This window comes from Benincasa hispida, chromosome 4, assembly GCF_009727055.1.
Source record: "Benincasa hispida cultivar B227 chromosome 4, ASM972705v1, whole genome shotgun sequence".
NCBI classification, from domain to species: Eukaryota; Viridiplantae; Streptophyta; class Magnoliopsida; order Cucurbitales; family Cucurbitaceae; genus Benincasa; species Benincasa hispida.
The window spans coordinates 38095246-38110650 of NC_052352.1; the positions used below are offsets into that span (position 1 = coordinate 38095246).

Sequence of the window (15405 nt, forward strand, 5' to 3'; positions counted from 1 at the left end):
TTTCAAAGATAGATCTAAAAAGCAGATACCATCAAATAAGGATTCGATTAGGTGATGAGTGGAAAACAATATTCAAAATAAATGAAGGATTATTCGAGTGGTTAGTCATGCCATTTGGACTATCAAATGCGCCAAGTACCTTTATGAAACTAATGAATTGGGTTCTTCTTCCTTTTCTTAATAAATTTGTAGTGGTCTACCTTGATGGTATCTTAATCTATAGTAAGACAAAAGAAGAACATTTAAAACATTCAAAATCTGTATTTATCAGAGAATAACCAACTTTTCATCAACCGTACCAAATGTTTGTTCTTTGCTAATGAAATATCTTTCCTAGGATTTATTATTGGAGTGTGTGGTATTAAGGTCGATCCTATTAAAATCAAAGCAATAACCAATTGGCTTACACCCACTTCTATAAAACAAGTTCAGTTCTTTTTAGGCTTAGCTTCCTTTTACAGAAAATTCATTAAAAACTTTAGCTCCATAGCGGTCACACTTACTAATTGTCTTTAAAAAAGAGCTTTTAAATTGGAGCAATTGTAGGACACTAGTTTTCAAACACTTAAAAAACGCCTATATGAAAGACTTATTTTATAACTACCAGACTTCTCATTTCCTTTTGAAGTAGTTGTTGATGTTTCAGGAGTAGGCATAGGAGTTGTTTTAACACAAAATAAACATCATATTGAATACTTTAGTTAAAAATTAATGGATCAAAATTAAATTGGAGTACTTATGAGCTTGAATTATATGCATTCATAAAGGCCCTTAGACAATAGAAACGCTACTCTATAGAGAATTTATCCTTTTGACCGACTATTTCTCTCTTAAGTGTCGGAAGGTACCAATGCGCAGCGGAAGAAATCAGGATCCATAACCACTCTAATTCATTAATTTTGGCAGAAAAGAAAACATGCTTCAACAGAAATAAATGAGTTTCATGACATACCTTTGAAGAACTTCCTCTAAGCTCAAATTTAGCTACAAATCTCCTCTCAATCTGGTTGTAGACCACCCCCAAGATCTTTCCTACTATCTTTTTGGTGCTCTAGATTGAGTAGTGGGACTCAAAATAAGCTGGAATTAAGAGAATTTGGAAAATACTCACAGTAACAATCCAGTAGAAGAACAACTTCTTCTCTCACGAATTTTTCAGAACAATTATTCGGTTGCATTCCCTTCAAAACACTCCAATCTCTTCAATATATTGCAAACATTCATGCAAAGAGATTTGCTGCATGAGATGCAGTTCATGCTTGGAGTTAATGAAGACTTAAAGTCGGTTGTTTAGTGAGCTACTACATGAAGACAATGGAAAACCCCATTTTAATAAATTGATTTCATAACTCAATTTTATTTAATAAAAATGAAAATATTATTAAATTTATAAAATAATTTTCTTAATAAAATTAATAAATAATTATTTAAACATTTTAAATAATTCTAATTAATTTAATAACAAATATTAAATTAATTTTTATGCAATTCCATCTTCAAATATTTAAATCATATTTAAATATTATTTCTCCAATTTCATTTGATTCTAATTTGAACAATTCAAATTAACTCATCATGATATTCTAGAGCTAATCCATTTACGAGCTAGTAGAGGGACCTCGCAGACCTACAGATCATGGGCTCCAACGATCCGAGATTAATCGGCTAAACTCATTAGACCGATCTAACTCCCATTCGTTAAGTAATGGGTGATTCCACTAAAGCCCATAGTTGAACTCCCCTCACTGTAGATATATTATGTTTACTCGATATAACCATGATTAGTAAATTAACCCTTCACAGGTTGTTCGTAATAATGACTGGGTCGAATCTCTATCTTACCCCAAAATTACCACTTGTTCCTTAAATTCCACTGATCCCCGAATGAACAATTGATTTGTGATCCAATCAACAAATTGAATCCCTCTCAGGCCAATGAGAGGGTGAGGCCTCTTATTCAAGACCCAGAATCAGCACTTGAAGGGAACAACCTCTCTAATAACCCTAATCGGGTAGGAGTGAATTCCGTCTTACACCCTATGTTCCTAGCTATTCATCCGATCTTATCCCCAAAATGGTAAGATTATTGAGCAGAGGCAGTTGGTCTACTCTCATCGTTTGCAAATCAAAGGATAATCCCGAACAAACAGGAGTTCATAGTTAGCTCAGGATTAGGGTCAAGTTACCTAGGTCATCGCTTTGAAATAATCAGTCTTAAACAGTAAATAGTGTTATAAAGTAAGAGTGTCTGATTTCATGGCCCGATCTTGCACAGGACACCCCCACTTCTCATGTCCCAACATGCACGAATTAGGATCACTTCATATGTAGCACTTTACAACTATTTGTAACAACTACAGAGTAGGCCGCATCTAATAGTATTACCAGAATAAGGCACCCAACCTTATTCATATACTATAGATCATTTTGACTATTTACTCGAACTTGATCCACTTGTATGTCTCCACATAAAGTTCAAGTACTCATGTAATAGTCAAGGGACTTTGGTTTATTGGATTTCTAAAAAATCATATATTCAATAACAACTTTATTGAATTTTCAGACTAAGTTCTACTGTTTACAAACCACGAGTTTTAGGACATAAAACCCAACATTAAGTTCATTTGATCATAGAAAAACATAAATAAGATATACAGTAGATGCATTTCCTTTCTTCAACGATTTAATTTTGTTATAAAGCATCAATCGAGAAAAGAGAACAAAGTGACAGATGCTTTTAGAGAAAGACAAGCCTATTAACAATACTTAGAACTGAAATAATTGTTTTTGAAAATCTCCTTGACTTATATACTAACGAATTCGGATTTTGGTAAAATTTGGTTGCAATGCACAAATCATGTTAATTCAGCCAATTTTCGTATTCTTTTCAAATGTGATTTGTTATGCATTCCTCATACATCCTCAATAGAGACTTTGATTAAAGAACTTCATTCAAGTGGTCTCTCTGGCCATTTAGAAGAGATAAAACATTAGATCTCATAGTTCAAAGATACTATTGGCCTCAGTTAAAAAAGGATGTGCAAAGTTCGTTAAAAGATGCTTTAATTGTCAAACAGCAAAAGGATCTTCAACCAATGTTGGATTATACACCCCTTTACCAACTCCAACAAATATTTGGGAGAACTTATCGATGGATTTTTTTATAGGTTTTCGATGGATTTTGTGCTAGGTTTACTATGTACTCAAAGACATCATGACTCAGTTATGGTAGTAGTCGACAGATTTAGTAAGATGGCACATTTTCTTCCTTGTAAAAAGACTCATGATGTCATTTATATTGTTAATCTTTATTCTTCGAAAAATTGTCAGATCACATGGTATTCCTCGCACTATTGTATCTGATAGAGGTGTAAAATTAAGCCATTTCTGGAAGATATTATGGAAGAAATTTGACACGACACTCAAGTACAGTTCCACTGCTCATCCTCAAACCGATGGTCCGATGGAGGTAACAAATAGAACATTTGACAATCTAATTTGATGCCTTTCCGGAGACCATCCTAAACAATGGGATCTTATTTTGGTACAAGTTGAATTTGCTTTCAACTTCTTGAAAAATAGTTCAACAGAAAAGTGTCCCTTCGAGGTAGTTTATACTAAAATGCCAAGGCTAACAGTTGATCTAGTAGCTCACTTATGTTGATCTTAGTAGTGAAGCTAAAAATATGGCTGATAGGATTGTTGAACTTCACAAAGAAGTCCAACAAAACATTGAACGCTCGAACGAAGCTTATAAGAAAGCAGTGAATAAACACCTTCGTCTTCATCAATATTATGTTGGTGACCAAGTGATAATTCATTTAAGAAAGGCTTGATATACTACAGGAACTTACAACAAATTCAAGAATAGGAAGCTGAGACCATTTCCTATAACTCAAGTTTATGGAGATAATGCTTGTCGTATTGAGTTACCTTCTGATATCCACATCAACCCTGTGTTTAACATTGCTGACATTCTTTCTTATCATGCTCTAGACGGGTTCCATTTAGCTCCTTAGGTCAAATCGAGGAAGAGTTTGGTTTTGTGGGGGTGGATTATGATGTAATAGGATTAAGGTAAATTAGGGAATTACGTGCAAATCCTTAATATATTAGGATTAGGATTAGTTTCTTGATTTATTAGGATTAGGATTAGTTTCTTCAATTTATTTGGGTTAGGAATAATTTCTTTGATTTATTAGGATTATGATTAATTTCTTTAATTAATTAGGATTAGGATTAGTTTACTTTCCAATTCTCTATTAATAGAGAGATTGTCTTCTTGTACCGACAAGTTTTGATTCATTAATAAAATTCTCTCATTTGGTATACACCATTTGGGGTAACTCGGGTCATTTATTTAAATTTTTGTTCTAAAAAGAAGTAAAATGTAAATTCGTAAAAATCTAATTTATTTCCATATATTGAAATTAAGATTAACAACTAAATTTCAGTTTATATAATGAAAATTTTCCTTTCAAAGTGCTAAGATTCTATTTTCAAAAGTTGTTAGAGAATAAATTATTTAAAAAATAATAAAATTAAATAAAACAAAATTCAATATATGTATAAATAATTGTACTATAAGTAACAAATATATATATATATTAAAGTTAATAATAAGNTGGTTTGGGTTATAATTGTCATGCGTTGGGTTGGTTCATAGGTTCGCCAACCCAACGCATGACATTTTCATTTATTTAAATCCAACCAAATCCGAATGAGTTGATAACCCAACCCAAATTGCATAGTTGGGTTGGGTTGATCGATTTTTTCAAGCCATCAAGTTCTTTGAACACCCCTAAAATTAATGAACTAGTTTTACTTTATTGTTATTAGTTTGTTAAAATTGATGAATTAACAATGGTAGAATTAGCTAAAGTGAGTCTGGCTAAGTGATATTGGCATGACCTCCGTTCTAAGAGGTCAGAAGTTCAATCCTGCATCTCGCAGTTCGTTGTTGTATTCGATGAAGGGAAAAAAAAAACCAACCATAAAAGTAAAAGATATGTAAACTTTAGAACATTTGATGGCACTTTCTCAAGTTCAAGTTGATTTTTTCCGGATAAAGCTAAGTATATTATTAAGAACAAAACGAATACAAACATAAAACCTACAACCATGAAAGATACAATTTAAGCAAAAGCTTATTTATAGGAGACACACCATGGATATGTAGTATTTTTGTTTCTCTCTCTCATTTATCTTCATTTTCGAAATAATATATATAATTGAAAGAGATCGAAAGTTCAAATCTTTATACTTTTTTGTTGTACTAAAAAATAATAAAATAAACTATTGATGCAAAACACCAAGAATATGTAATGACAACTAGTTGATTTTTTAAAATTAAGCTTATAGGTATTAATTTCATCTATTAATATATATTAATTTCTTTGTTTTGTAATTACCATTTTTACTAAAGTTTTCAAAAATTAGGGTGTTTATAGATTGGACTGGGTTGGGTTGAAAGACCGAACTTAATTGTTCAGGTTGTAAATTTTTTCAACCCAAATAACCCTTATTAAAAAGTGAACCCAACCCAACTATGAAATATTCGGGTTAGATTGGTTCAGGTTAATCGAGTCATTTATTTAAAATTTTATTCTAAAAAGAACAAAACGTAAATATATAAAAATTTAATTTAATTATTTTCCTATATTGAATTAAGATTAACAATAAACCAATCCAACTCATAAAATTTTCATTTATTTGAATCAAACCCAACCCAAATGAGTTGATAACCCAACCCATGTGGTTTAGGTTGAGTTGATCAATTTTTTTGAATCATCGGATTTTTTAAACAGTCCTATCAAAAATTAAGATACAAAAAAAGTAATTTTCAAAACAAGTTGTTTTTATTTTAAAATTCTAATTAAGAATTTACGAAACGATAGTATAGATATAAGAGAAAACTAAAACAAAATTATTGTGCAACGAACAAGAACAAAATATTGAAAATGGGAATTTAGAGTCTGATTAATTCATGAAGTGAGAAGTGAGAGAAGAAACAGTGTAAGTCAAGGCCCACATAAGAAAGTCTTAACAAGTCGATTGAATTCTGCAGGGGCTTCAATCTGCGGCACGTGCGAGGTGTCTTTCATCACTTCCAGTCTTGTCTTCTCCCCAATAATCCTTCAACACAACATTTATAAACTAATTAATTAAGCCCACCAAAATCTTAACAAATTATTACATCATTAATTGGTTTGAATTTATGGTTTAATTCATTAAAAAATGAAACTTACTCTTTGAGCTCTTTTGCCATTTCTAAGGGAAATAATTGGTCATGATCTCCCCATATTATCAATACCTCCTGCACATATTCATCCAATTCACTGACCAAATTTACAAAGGTAAAAATATGGGAGCTCTCTCTCTCTCCCTCAAATATAAAAAGATTACGTTAAAATGTCATTTTAATTTCAATACGGACTATACTTTAAATCTTATTTTATTATAGTTTATGTATATTCAAATGTATAAATTTAGTCTTTTTACCTTTAACAAAAGAAAAAACACTATTTAATTTGGTCATAAAGTTTTGAGGTTAGTTTTTACTAATTGGTTTCTAAGTCTCAAAATATTACATTTTTACTCACTTTTGAATTTAACATTCTACTTTGTTCACACGCTTTAAAATGCTACATTTTTTTTTTTTAAGTACAAAATGTTACATTTTTACCCTTGAACTTGAAGCTTTACTTCCCATTTGATCCCTAAACTTAAAGATTTACACTAATTTTGAAAAAAAAAAAAAAAAATTACTACATACTCACAGTTCCTAGTGTGTTAAGGTCCATTAGTTAATTTAAAAGAATTAAATAAATTTTACTAATTTCTTATGAATATTTAAATTTATAAAAACTAATAACATCATAATTATTTTAAAATAATCAACTAAAAGTTAACCCAAACGACAAATATTAGAGAGTAAAAGCGTCAAATATTAAAACCTAAAATCTAAGTAAAAATGAAACTTAAAATTCAAAAGATAAAAATGTAACCTTCTGAAATCTAAGGATCGAATGAAATTATCGAAAGTAAAAAAAGAAACATTTTGAAATCAATTTTCATCCAAAATAACAATAATTAAGATTTTTTTTCGAAGAGTGATCACAACAATAAATTTAAAATTAAAGTATGAATTAGCTTTTAAAATTTATTGAAAGAATAAAAATTGACATTTGAAAAGGAAGTAAAGTAGATGGAATTAAGTATGATAGAGTTAAAATGTAAAACCCACCTGGAAAAGTGGAGAGAGGCTGATAGTGTCTTCTCTCCCAAGTGTGAGCGACTTTAGGAGTTCAATCTTTTCCTCCCTCTTTTCCATGTACAATTTCTGGATTTTACATACACACATGTATTATTAGATTGTTTTCAAATAGAGAAAAATAAACAAATTTATTTATAAATATAGTAAAATGTCACTATCTATCAGTGATAGATCATGATATTTATCTATCAATATCTGTACAAGTTTTGATGTCTATCATGATTTATCATTGATAGACAGTGACATTTTCCTATACTTGAGAATATTTTTAGCAAATTTACTATTTGAAACAATTACCTTATATGATTACTCAATTTCATACACTAAGAGTTCGTTTGGATTGACTTATGAAAAAGTATTTTTCAAAAAACTCATTTTTATTTAAACACTTTTGATAAAATGATTAAAATACACTTGAAAAACTATTTTGAATGATTATCAAAAGCTTCGATTTCTTTTTAAATGATTTATTTTTTAAATTAAACACTTGAAACTATATTCTAAACAACATCTTACATGTACGCATATTTTCTGAATTAATTACAAACATAACCTAGAATGTGGAGATAACATATTAATTCTACAAAACAAAAAATTAACTGCCTGCATAATTAATTGCATAAGCAACTTGCAATATTTATGTTTATGTTATTATTATTATTATTATTATTAGGCAAGAAAAACATTCATTAATTATCAATAGAAAAAGTCTACAGGTCATATCGACCAGACCGCCAAAAGTCATCAATCTCATGAGCCGGGATATTATAAATATTATTATACACCTTGGGAGCATGCTTAAAATAAAATACAAAGCATCAAAATTATGTCTTTTTTCCTTCTTCTTTTAAAGGTCAAACCAAAAGTCACCTAACAAAACTTTTAAAAGGAAAAAATTATAAAAGTTTAGTTTTCATCATCCCTAAAACTCGATATTTTACAATTTTATTTTTAAATGCTCATATTTAGTTTTTTTTTCCTTTACTTTAAGTAAATATCAATTTATTCCACTAAATTTTAAGGTTGTATCAATTAAAATCATAAATTAATAAATGTATTAATTTAAATCATAAATTTTATCAAGTGTATATATTTACACCCTTCCTAGATTTCGGTTGACCGATATTATATGAAATTTATAATTTGAGTGATTTAAACTCCTAAATTTTAATAAGCCACTCAATTTAAACCCTTCACTACAATTACCTTTGAAAATCATTCATGCATTGATTCTCAAATACGTGTAGACTTCTTCACATGTCGATTTTACAAAATGAAGAATTAGAGTAAATGCATGAACGATTCTCAAAGAAAATTCCCACTCAATGTCTAAATTGATTCGTTTGTGAGAGTTTAAAATTTTAGTTGATCCAACTACAAGTATTGCTTTTCCAAACATAACGTAATGGATGGTAAACTGATACACTTACAAAGATTTAAAGTTTAAATTGATACCGTTATTAATTTTGATTTAAATTGATACAACCTCTAAAGTTTAGAATATAAATTAACAGTTTTCCAAATTTTCAATTAAATTTAATATTGATAGTGTGAAAACTAATTTAATGATTATAGTTCAATTCTTTTATCTCAATTAAATGATATTAAAATATTGAGTATGTAATAAAAAATCAAGGGTAAATATAAATCTTAAAATTAAAGACAGAAATAAAAACAAACTCAAAGTTCAGAAGTACAAAATGTTAGAAATTTAGAGACAAAATAAAACTAAATCCAAATTCCAAAAAGATCCAAAGGGCATTTTTTTCCAACTTTAAATTTGGGGAAGGTTTTTCCTACCAATAACTTTAGACGCATTAACTATTTCCCTTAGATACAGCGAACAAATCAACGCTACCATCTGCCTTTTAAATAATTAAATAATAACCCAAAATTCAAATTAAAATAACTATGTATGGTTCACCATCCAAGAAAACAAAACACACACGCCAACTTGGTTGATGTTTATATTTTGATTAAGAGAAGTTTGAGAAAAAATTAAAAAACCAAAATCAATCACGAAGGTAAAGAAAAAGAAAAAAAAGATCATATATATATGTGTGTATGCATATAAAGTCAACTTTCCATTAATTTAGAGAAAGTTGGTGATGAAACTAAAATGTTATTTAAAAGAAAAATACTTAGGCGATGAATAAAAATTTTAATATTGCAACTTTTTTAAAATGAATTTTTATTTTTATTATTTATTTATTTATTTTGGATAAAGAAAAATTGAGCAAGCATAGATCAAGCTATACCTAATCATTAGTCTTGCTAAAATCAATATTGAGATGTTAAAATATCGAATATGAAAACTCATAAATTAAAATAATATCCAACTCAAATTTTAAAGACTAAAAAGTATATTTGTCATTTTTTTAATAATAAAAAATATAGGTTAAAAAATAATTTTATTTAATGAAGAAGTTTCACAAAGGAACCAAATTTAGTTCCTCACCTCTTTGTTACAATTTACTTTTTATGCATCCAATTTTGTAACAATTTACTTTCAAAACTTTAATACGTTACCATTTAATCTAAATTTTTAATGTTAGATTTGATGTGTAATAACTAATAATCTATGTTTATATTTTAGTACTAAAAAAGCAAGAAATAAAAAATAAAAAATGATGTAACCATTTTTGTGCTTACATGGATAAAATCGTTCAAGAAGAAGTCCGGCATCCTTCTGCCAACTCCCTTGAATACAGCGAGCTTCATTAACGTCCGTAACTGTTCCGCCGTCACCGGCAGCAAAAATTCATCGATCTTTTCCACGTTAGCTCTTTTCAACATCGCGTCGTTATCTTTCCGTCTCATGTTAACACCGGAGCTTGCGATTATAACCTTCTCGATCCTCTCCGGCCAAATCCTCGCCATATGATACGCCACAAATCCGCCGTAGCTCGTTCCCAGCACCGAGTATTTCTTCACTCCGATCTTCTCCATAAGCTTTCCGACCGACATGGCCTGAAAAATCTCCGTCCTCTCCGCCGATTTGGTAGTCGAACCGCCGAAGAAGACGAGATCGGGAACGTAGACGTCGAAATCATCGGCGAGGAATTGGACTTGTTGACGCCATTGCCAAATGGCCATCGGGCCGAAGCCGTGGAGGAGGAGGAGGGAGGGTTTTGCGGTGGATTTATTGGGCTTAGGGCCCCAAAAGGCGATGGTTGTTTGGTCATCGATGTTGATGACTTGATGCGAAAGGCCGGCGGCGGAGAAGCAGCGGCGGAGATATCCGCCGTAGAAGGAAACGAGGCTGAGAAACGAGGGCCACATTAGAAATTATTTGAGCGGCGCCGATAATGGCGTGAGTTTTAAGGAGCGGAACGGCGAATCTTTTATATGGCTTTTCAACTCTAATACTTGTTGCTGTGACCCTTTTATCATCGGAATGAAAACACGGCAGAAACACGGGCCAAATATCTCTTTATTAAGGGGTTTCTAAGCAGACGGCCTAAAAAAGGGACTTTTATATTAAATTTGGACAATTATACTTCTTTTTCATCTATTTATATCCAATTTTCATAAAAATGAATTTAATATAATTTATTCACATTTCCAATTAGGGAGAAAAATATATTTATTGCAACTCTTTTTTCATTTTTCAATTATACAGAGAAAATGTATTATTTTATTTTTCATTTCATGGCTTTTCTAGTTTTTAATATTATGTGATATATACCTGGTTTGATTTTTAATATTATGTGATATATATTTTGTTTGTTTTGAGTATTATATGTTTTAATGTAATATATTACATTGTTTAGTTGGTATCACTTCTGACGGTAATATATTCTACGATGTTCTAATATGTATGTCAATATACCTTGAAATATTATCAATATACCTTGGAATATATACAAATAAATTGATAGAGTCCCATTTATATCAAATAAACGAATACATATATCGCAGTATATATTTTCCAATTTAAAGAGAAAAATGCATTCAATAAAAATTTATTTTTTTCATTTATGTTGGTTTTCACGTATCACCTTATTGGTTTTTTTATGGATCCATGGTTATTTAAAATATCCCTTATAACATTTTGTTTTGTTAGGTATTTGGAATATTCTAACCAATATGTGAAATAAACTATAATTTATAAATTAGAGGTTAACTCGATGCTCAACATAAATCACAGTATAAACCAATGTATGAAATATACCACATATATAAATCTTCATACATTTCATTTACATCACAGTATATATATCATATATACCATTTAAGTAGTCAAAAATCATTACAATCAAAATTTGTACATATCATAATATATGAAGTCTAAATAAATAAATAAATAATCTCGTTTATATCAATAAATGAATATATACATCACAGTATATATTAAGTTTCCTTAAAAAACTAAAAAATATATATACATAACACAGTATATATAAAAAATAAGAAAAATAAAACTAACAGTTGAATCAGGTTCGCTGTTTATTTGCTTTGAGTCCGTCGTCGCCATTCGTCTACTTTGAGTCTGTCATTGTCGTTCGTTCGCTCCATATCCGCCATCGTCATTCGTCCACTCTGAGTCCGCCTACATCGCCTGCGCGTCAATTCGCCCCACGTCGTTCGTGCCGTCCTATACTCGCCACACCGCTGGACAGTCCCACGTCGTTCGTATCTCACTTGCAACTCACATCGCCAGAATGAGAAAAGAGAGTGAGGAGAAAGAAATGATCTCAAAGCATCGGAAGAAAAAAAATATATGTATGGAGGAGAAAGAACTATATATATATATAGATGAGGGTTAAATTGTAAGTAACCACTTATATTAATGAAAATTGAGAGACCAATAGGTTTTTTTTTTTTTTTTTTAAAAAAAAAGAAATATTAAAATATTAATGTAATATGGGCCTTTTTTTTAAGGTGTTTTATATAGAAACGGCCTTTATTAATGTCATGCTAATCCGATAACCTTTTTTTTAATGACTTCAAAATACTATACCTTTTTCTTGACCATTTTCAAACATAGGAAAATAAGAATTTATATACAAATAGAACAAAGTATTATAAAGACATCTATGAGTGTCTATCACTATATTTTATCAAAATCTACATAAATAAACAATGATATTTTGTTATATTTAAAAATATTTTTAACAATTTTATTATTTCTTTCTTTTAGTCAATATAGAACAAAAAAAAAATTACACTACCTTGTAGGGGTGTTCAAAAAACTTGATGACCCGAAAAAACCGATCAACCAAACCCAACCCGTGCGATTTCGGTTGGGTTGAGTTCAAATAAATGAAAATTTTATGGATTGGGTTGGTTCATGGGTTCACCTAATATAACTCAAACCAACCCGAACCAATCCGAATTTATTATTAATTTTAAAAAATATTTTTTTTTACTCATAACACAATTATTTATATATATATTGATTTTAATTTTATTTAATTTCAATATTTTTTTAATAATTTATTATTCAACAATTCTTAAAAGTAGTTTCTTTACACCTTAGAAAAAAATTTCACTATATAAATTGAAGTTGAGTAGTTAATCTTAATTCAATATATGAAAATAATTAAATTAGGTTTTTACATATTTATGCTTTGCTTATTTTTAGAATAAAATTTTAAATAAATGATCTGATTGACCCGAACCAACCCAACCCAAATATTTCATGGTTGAGTTGGATTGGGTTCATTTTTTAATAAGAGTTATTTGGATTGAAGAAATTTACAACCCGAACAATTGAGTTAAATCTAAAAAGTCTTTCAATCCAATCCAATCTAACTCATAAACATGCCTTGATCGTAAAAAAAAAAAAATAAAAAAATGGAAAAGTCCTTTGAAATGACCCCAGAGGGAAAGCACTCGAGTCATAGCGTACTCGAATTCAATCTCCAAAACCTAGCCAAAATCATGCGCTACGAAATTTAAGGAGGCACATGTTGGAAGCAGATTGAAACAAAAGAAGCTGCTAGCTCTTTAATGTCAGCCATGGAAGCAGATAGAACTAGTATATGAGTTCACTCATTCTTGCCGCCGAACGGAGACCCTCAATAATGGCTACGGCTCCAGCACCAGAAGAATCCAATGATAAGTTCCGAAAATCGAAGGCAAAACCAAACACGTACTAAACATGTTGAAGATTTCAAGATTTATAGGAGTTTGACGTAAAGTTGGTATTCAACCACTCAATTTCAATAGTAAATACTATTCAAGTTTCTATATTTATTGAGAAACTTATCTTACAATTCTATAACCTAAATATAGACTTCTAAACTCGAAACTTCATAACTTAACTCACGCCCCAAACACCCTATAAGTCTTTAGTATGCATGTCTATTAATTAATTTAAAATAATTAATTAGTTCTCCTTTTCCATTGCTATTAAAATAGTTTTAAAAATTTTACTTCATAATGATTTTAGTTCAATTGATTGGAACTTCTCGTCAACTCGATGTAAGAGTGTAAGATATTGAGACATGGACCAAATAAGAACTCAAATTGAAGTTCAACGGTGAAATTGCATCATTTGGAACTTAATAACCAAATAGAAATAAAACTCAAAACTTGTGAGTACAATTTTAACAAGACCAAATGTAAACTAGAACGCAAGATTTAAGGATCAAAAGAGTATTTTTTCCTTTTATTTCCTAATGCAAGTGGGAGTTTGGGGATTTGAGCTCATTGATGGAGTACAATATCGTTGAGCTATGTTCACTTTAACATGTCAATTTGAGAACACATAAGAGTGAATCATACATCAATTAATCGGTAAAATTTCTAGTATTGGATTAATCTAAAACTACTCCTACTCCTAGCTAATCGCAGACAATAATTGAAAAAGATATTTTGGAATCGACTTCATTCAATCGATAATAAGTCAAGAAGGTATAAACACTTAACATGCTCTCTCGAGCTCAGTTAATTCTCAATGCTTAGAGTTAAAAGCATCTCACATCTAATGATCGCTAGGTAAACTATCGGTGGATAGACGATCGGTGGGCTGGACATTACACGATGAGGGTAAACGATCATTGGGTAAATGATCGGTAGGTGAACGATCGGTGGGTAAGTGGCTAGTGGGTAAACGATCATTGGGTAAATGATCGGTAGGTGAACGATCGTTGGGTGAGTGATAGCTGGGTAACCAACTGGTGCGTAGAGCATGAGTGGGCTGGACACTAGACGATGAGGGTAAACGATCGTTGGGTACACAATTGGTGGGTAGACGATTAGAAGAAGGAGGTGGGAAGGTTGGGGTCTCTGTAGAGGTATTAGCTGGTGATTGGGTGTAGGTTGTTCTGATAATTGGTGAGAGTGAGATTGTGGACGTAGAGGGCATAGAGCCACTGTGCGGCGTGTCCCAACTAAGGGGCAACCAGAAAACCGAGTGGACGACAACTGCTTGCTTGGCTGGTTTGTAAGTTGAAGGAGACACCTGACAAGGAAAGTCAGTTTCATCAAACATAACATGCCGAGAGATGAATAGCCTACCACTGGGATGGAGGCATTTATAGCCTTTTTGATTCACAGTCGGACCGAGATAGATGCACTTCTCTGTGCAATAGCTCAACTTATGTGAATTTTACGGTCTCAAGTAGGGGAAACATGCACACCCAAATATTCGAAGCTCCTCAAACCTGAGCTTCTTTTTTAACATCACTTCCATTGGAGACTGCCCATTTAGGACAGGGGTGGGAAGGCCATTAATCAGCAAAGTTGAGTATAAGAAAGCATCCCACCAATGATGTAAGGGAAGATGTGTTTGGGCTAGTAGGGTTAGCCTTGTCTCCACTATGTGTCTGTGCTTCCTCTCAGCCCTTCCATTTTGTGCTGACGTATATGGACAGGTGTACCTGGAGGCAATGCCAAGCTGATGACAGACTTTGTGTATCTTGACAAATTCTCCACCATTATCCGACTGTAAGGACTTGATCAGTGTATTGAACTGAGTTTGTATCATGGTGAGAAAGTGTTGAAAAGCTTCCAGTGTGTCATTTTTTAACCTCAAAGGATAGATCCATGTGTACCTACTGTGATCATAAACAAAGATAGCATATTATTTGTACCCATGTGTAGACAAGAGAGAAGCTGAACCCCACAAATCAGTATGTATAAGTTCAAAGGTTGTAGATGCTCTTGAATTAGAGTTAGGA

The 15405-nt window shown here is 31.1% G+C and overlaps 2 protein-coding genes across 3 annotated transcripts; both read right to left on the bottom strand.

The window, feature by feature from the left end:
* Positions 1-5875: 5875 nt before the first annotated feature.
* LOC120076027 (monoacylglycerol lipase ABHD6-like) lies at positions 5876-10739 on the bottom strand. Of its 2 annotated transcripts, XM_039029811.1 has the most exons (4): positions 9929-10739; positions 7247-7342; positions 6249-6316; positions 5876-6135 (listed from the first exon to the last, which is right to left on the bottom strand). In XM_039029811.1, the coding sequence occupies exons 1-4, from the start codon at positions 10556-10558 to the stop codon at positions 6021-6023; spliced, it is 909 nt and encodes a 302-aa protein (XP_038885739.1). In that variant the 5' UTR covers positions 10559-10739; the 3' UTR covers positions 5876-6020. The 2 variants fall into 2 exon arrangements, with proteins under 2 accessions (XP_038885739.1, XP_038885740.1); XM_039029812.1 differs by lacking the exon at positions 6249-6316.
* A 3468-nt stretch (positions 10740-14207) lies between these two features.
* LOC120076186 lies at positions 14208-15163 on the bottom strand. Its single transcript, XM_039029952.1, has 3 exons — positions 15106-15163; positions 14890-14924; positions 14208-14687 (listed from the first exon to the last, which is right to left on the bottom strand). Exons 1-3 carry the CDS (start codon positions 15161-15163, stop codon positions 14208-14210), a joined length of 573 nt encoding a protein of 190 aa, XP_038885880.1.
* Between the last annotated feature and the right edge of the window lie 242 nt (positions 15164-15405).

Coding starts and splice junctions, on each gene's coding strand:
- LOC120076186 (XM_039029952.1), bottom strand. CDS start 15,163: ATGGTGGAGAATTTGTCAAGATACACAAAGTCTGTCATCAGCTTGGCA. Junction 14,925..15,105: donor CAGCTTGGCATTGCCTCCAG/GTACACCTGTCC, acceptor CTAAATGGGCAG/TCTCCAATGGAAGTGATGTT. Junction 14,688..14,889: donor ATGTTAAAAAAGAAGCTCAG/GTTTGAGGAGCT, acceptor TTTCCTTGTCAG/GTGTCTCCTTCAACTTACAA.
- LOC120076027 (XM_039029811.1), bottom strand. CDS start 10,558: ATGTGGCCCTCGTTTCTCAGCCTCGTTTCCTTCTACGGCGGATATCTC. Junction 6,317..7,246: donor GCCTCTCTCCACTTTTCCAG/GTGGGTTTTACA, acceptor GAATATGTGCAG/GAGGTATTGATAATATGGGG. Junction 6,136..6,248: donor ATGGCAAAAGAGCTCAAAGA/GTAAGTTTCATT, acceptor GTTGTGTTGAAG/GATTATTGGGGAGAAGACAA.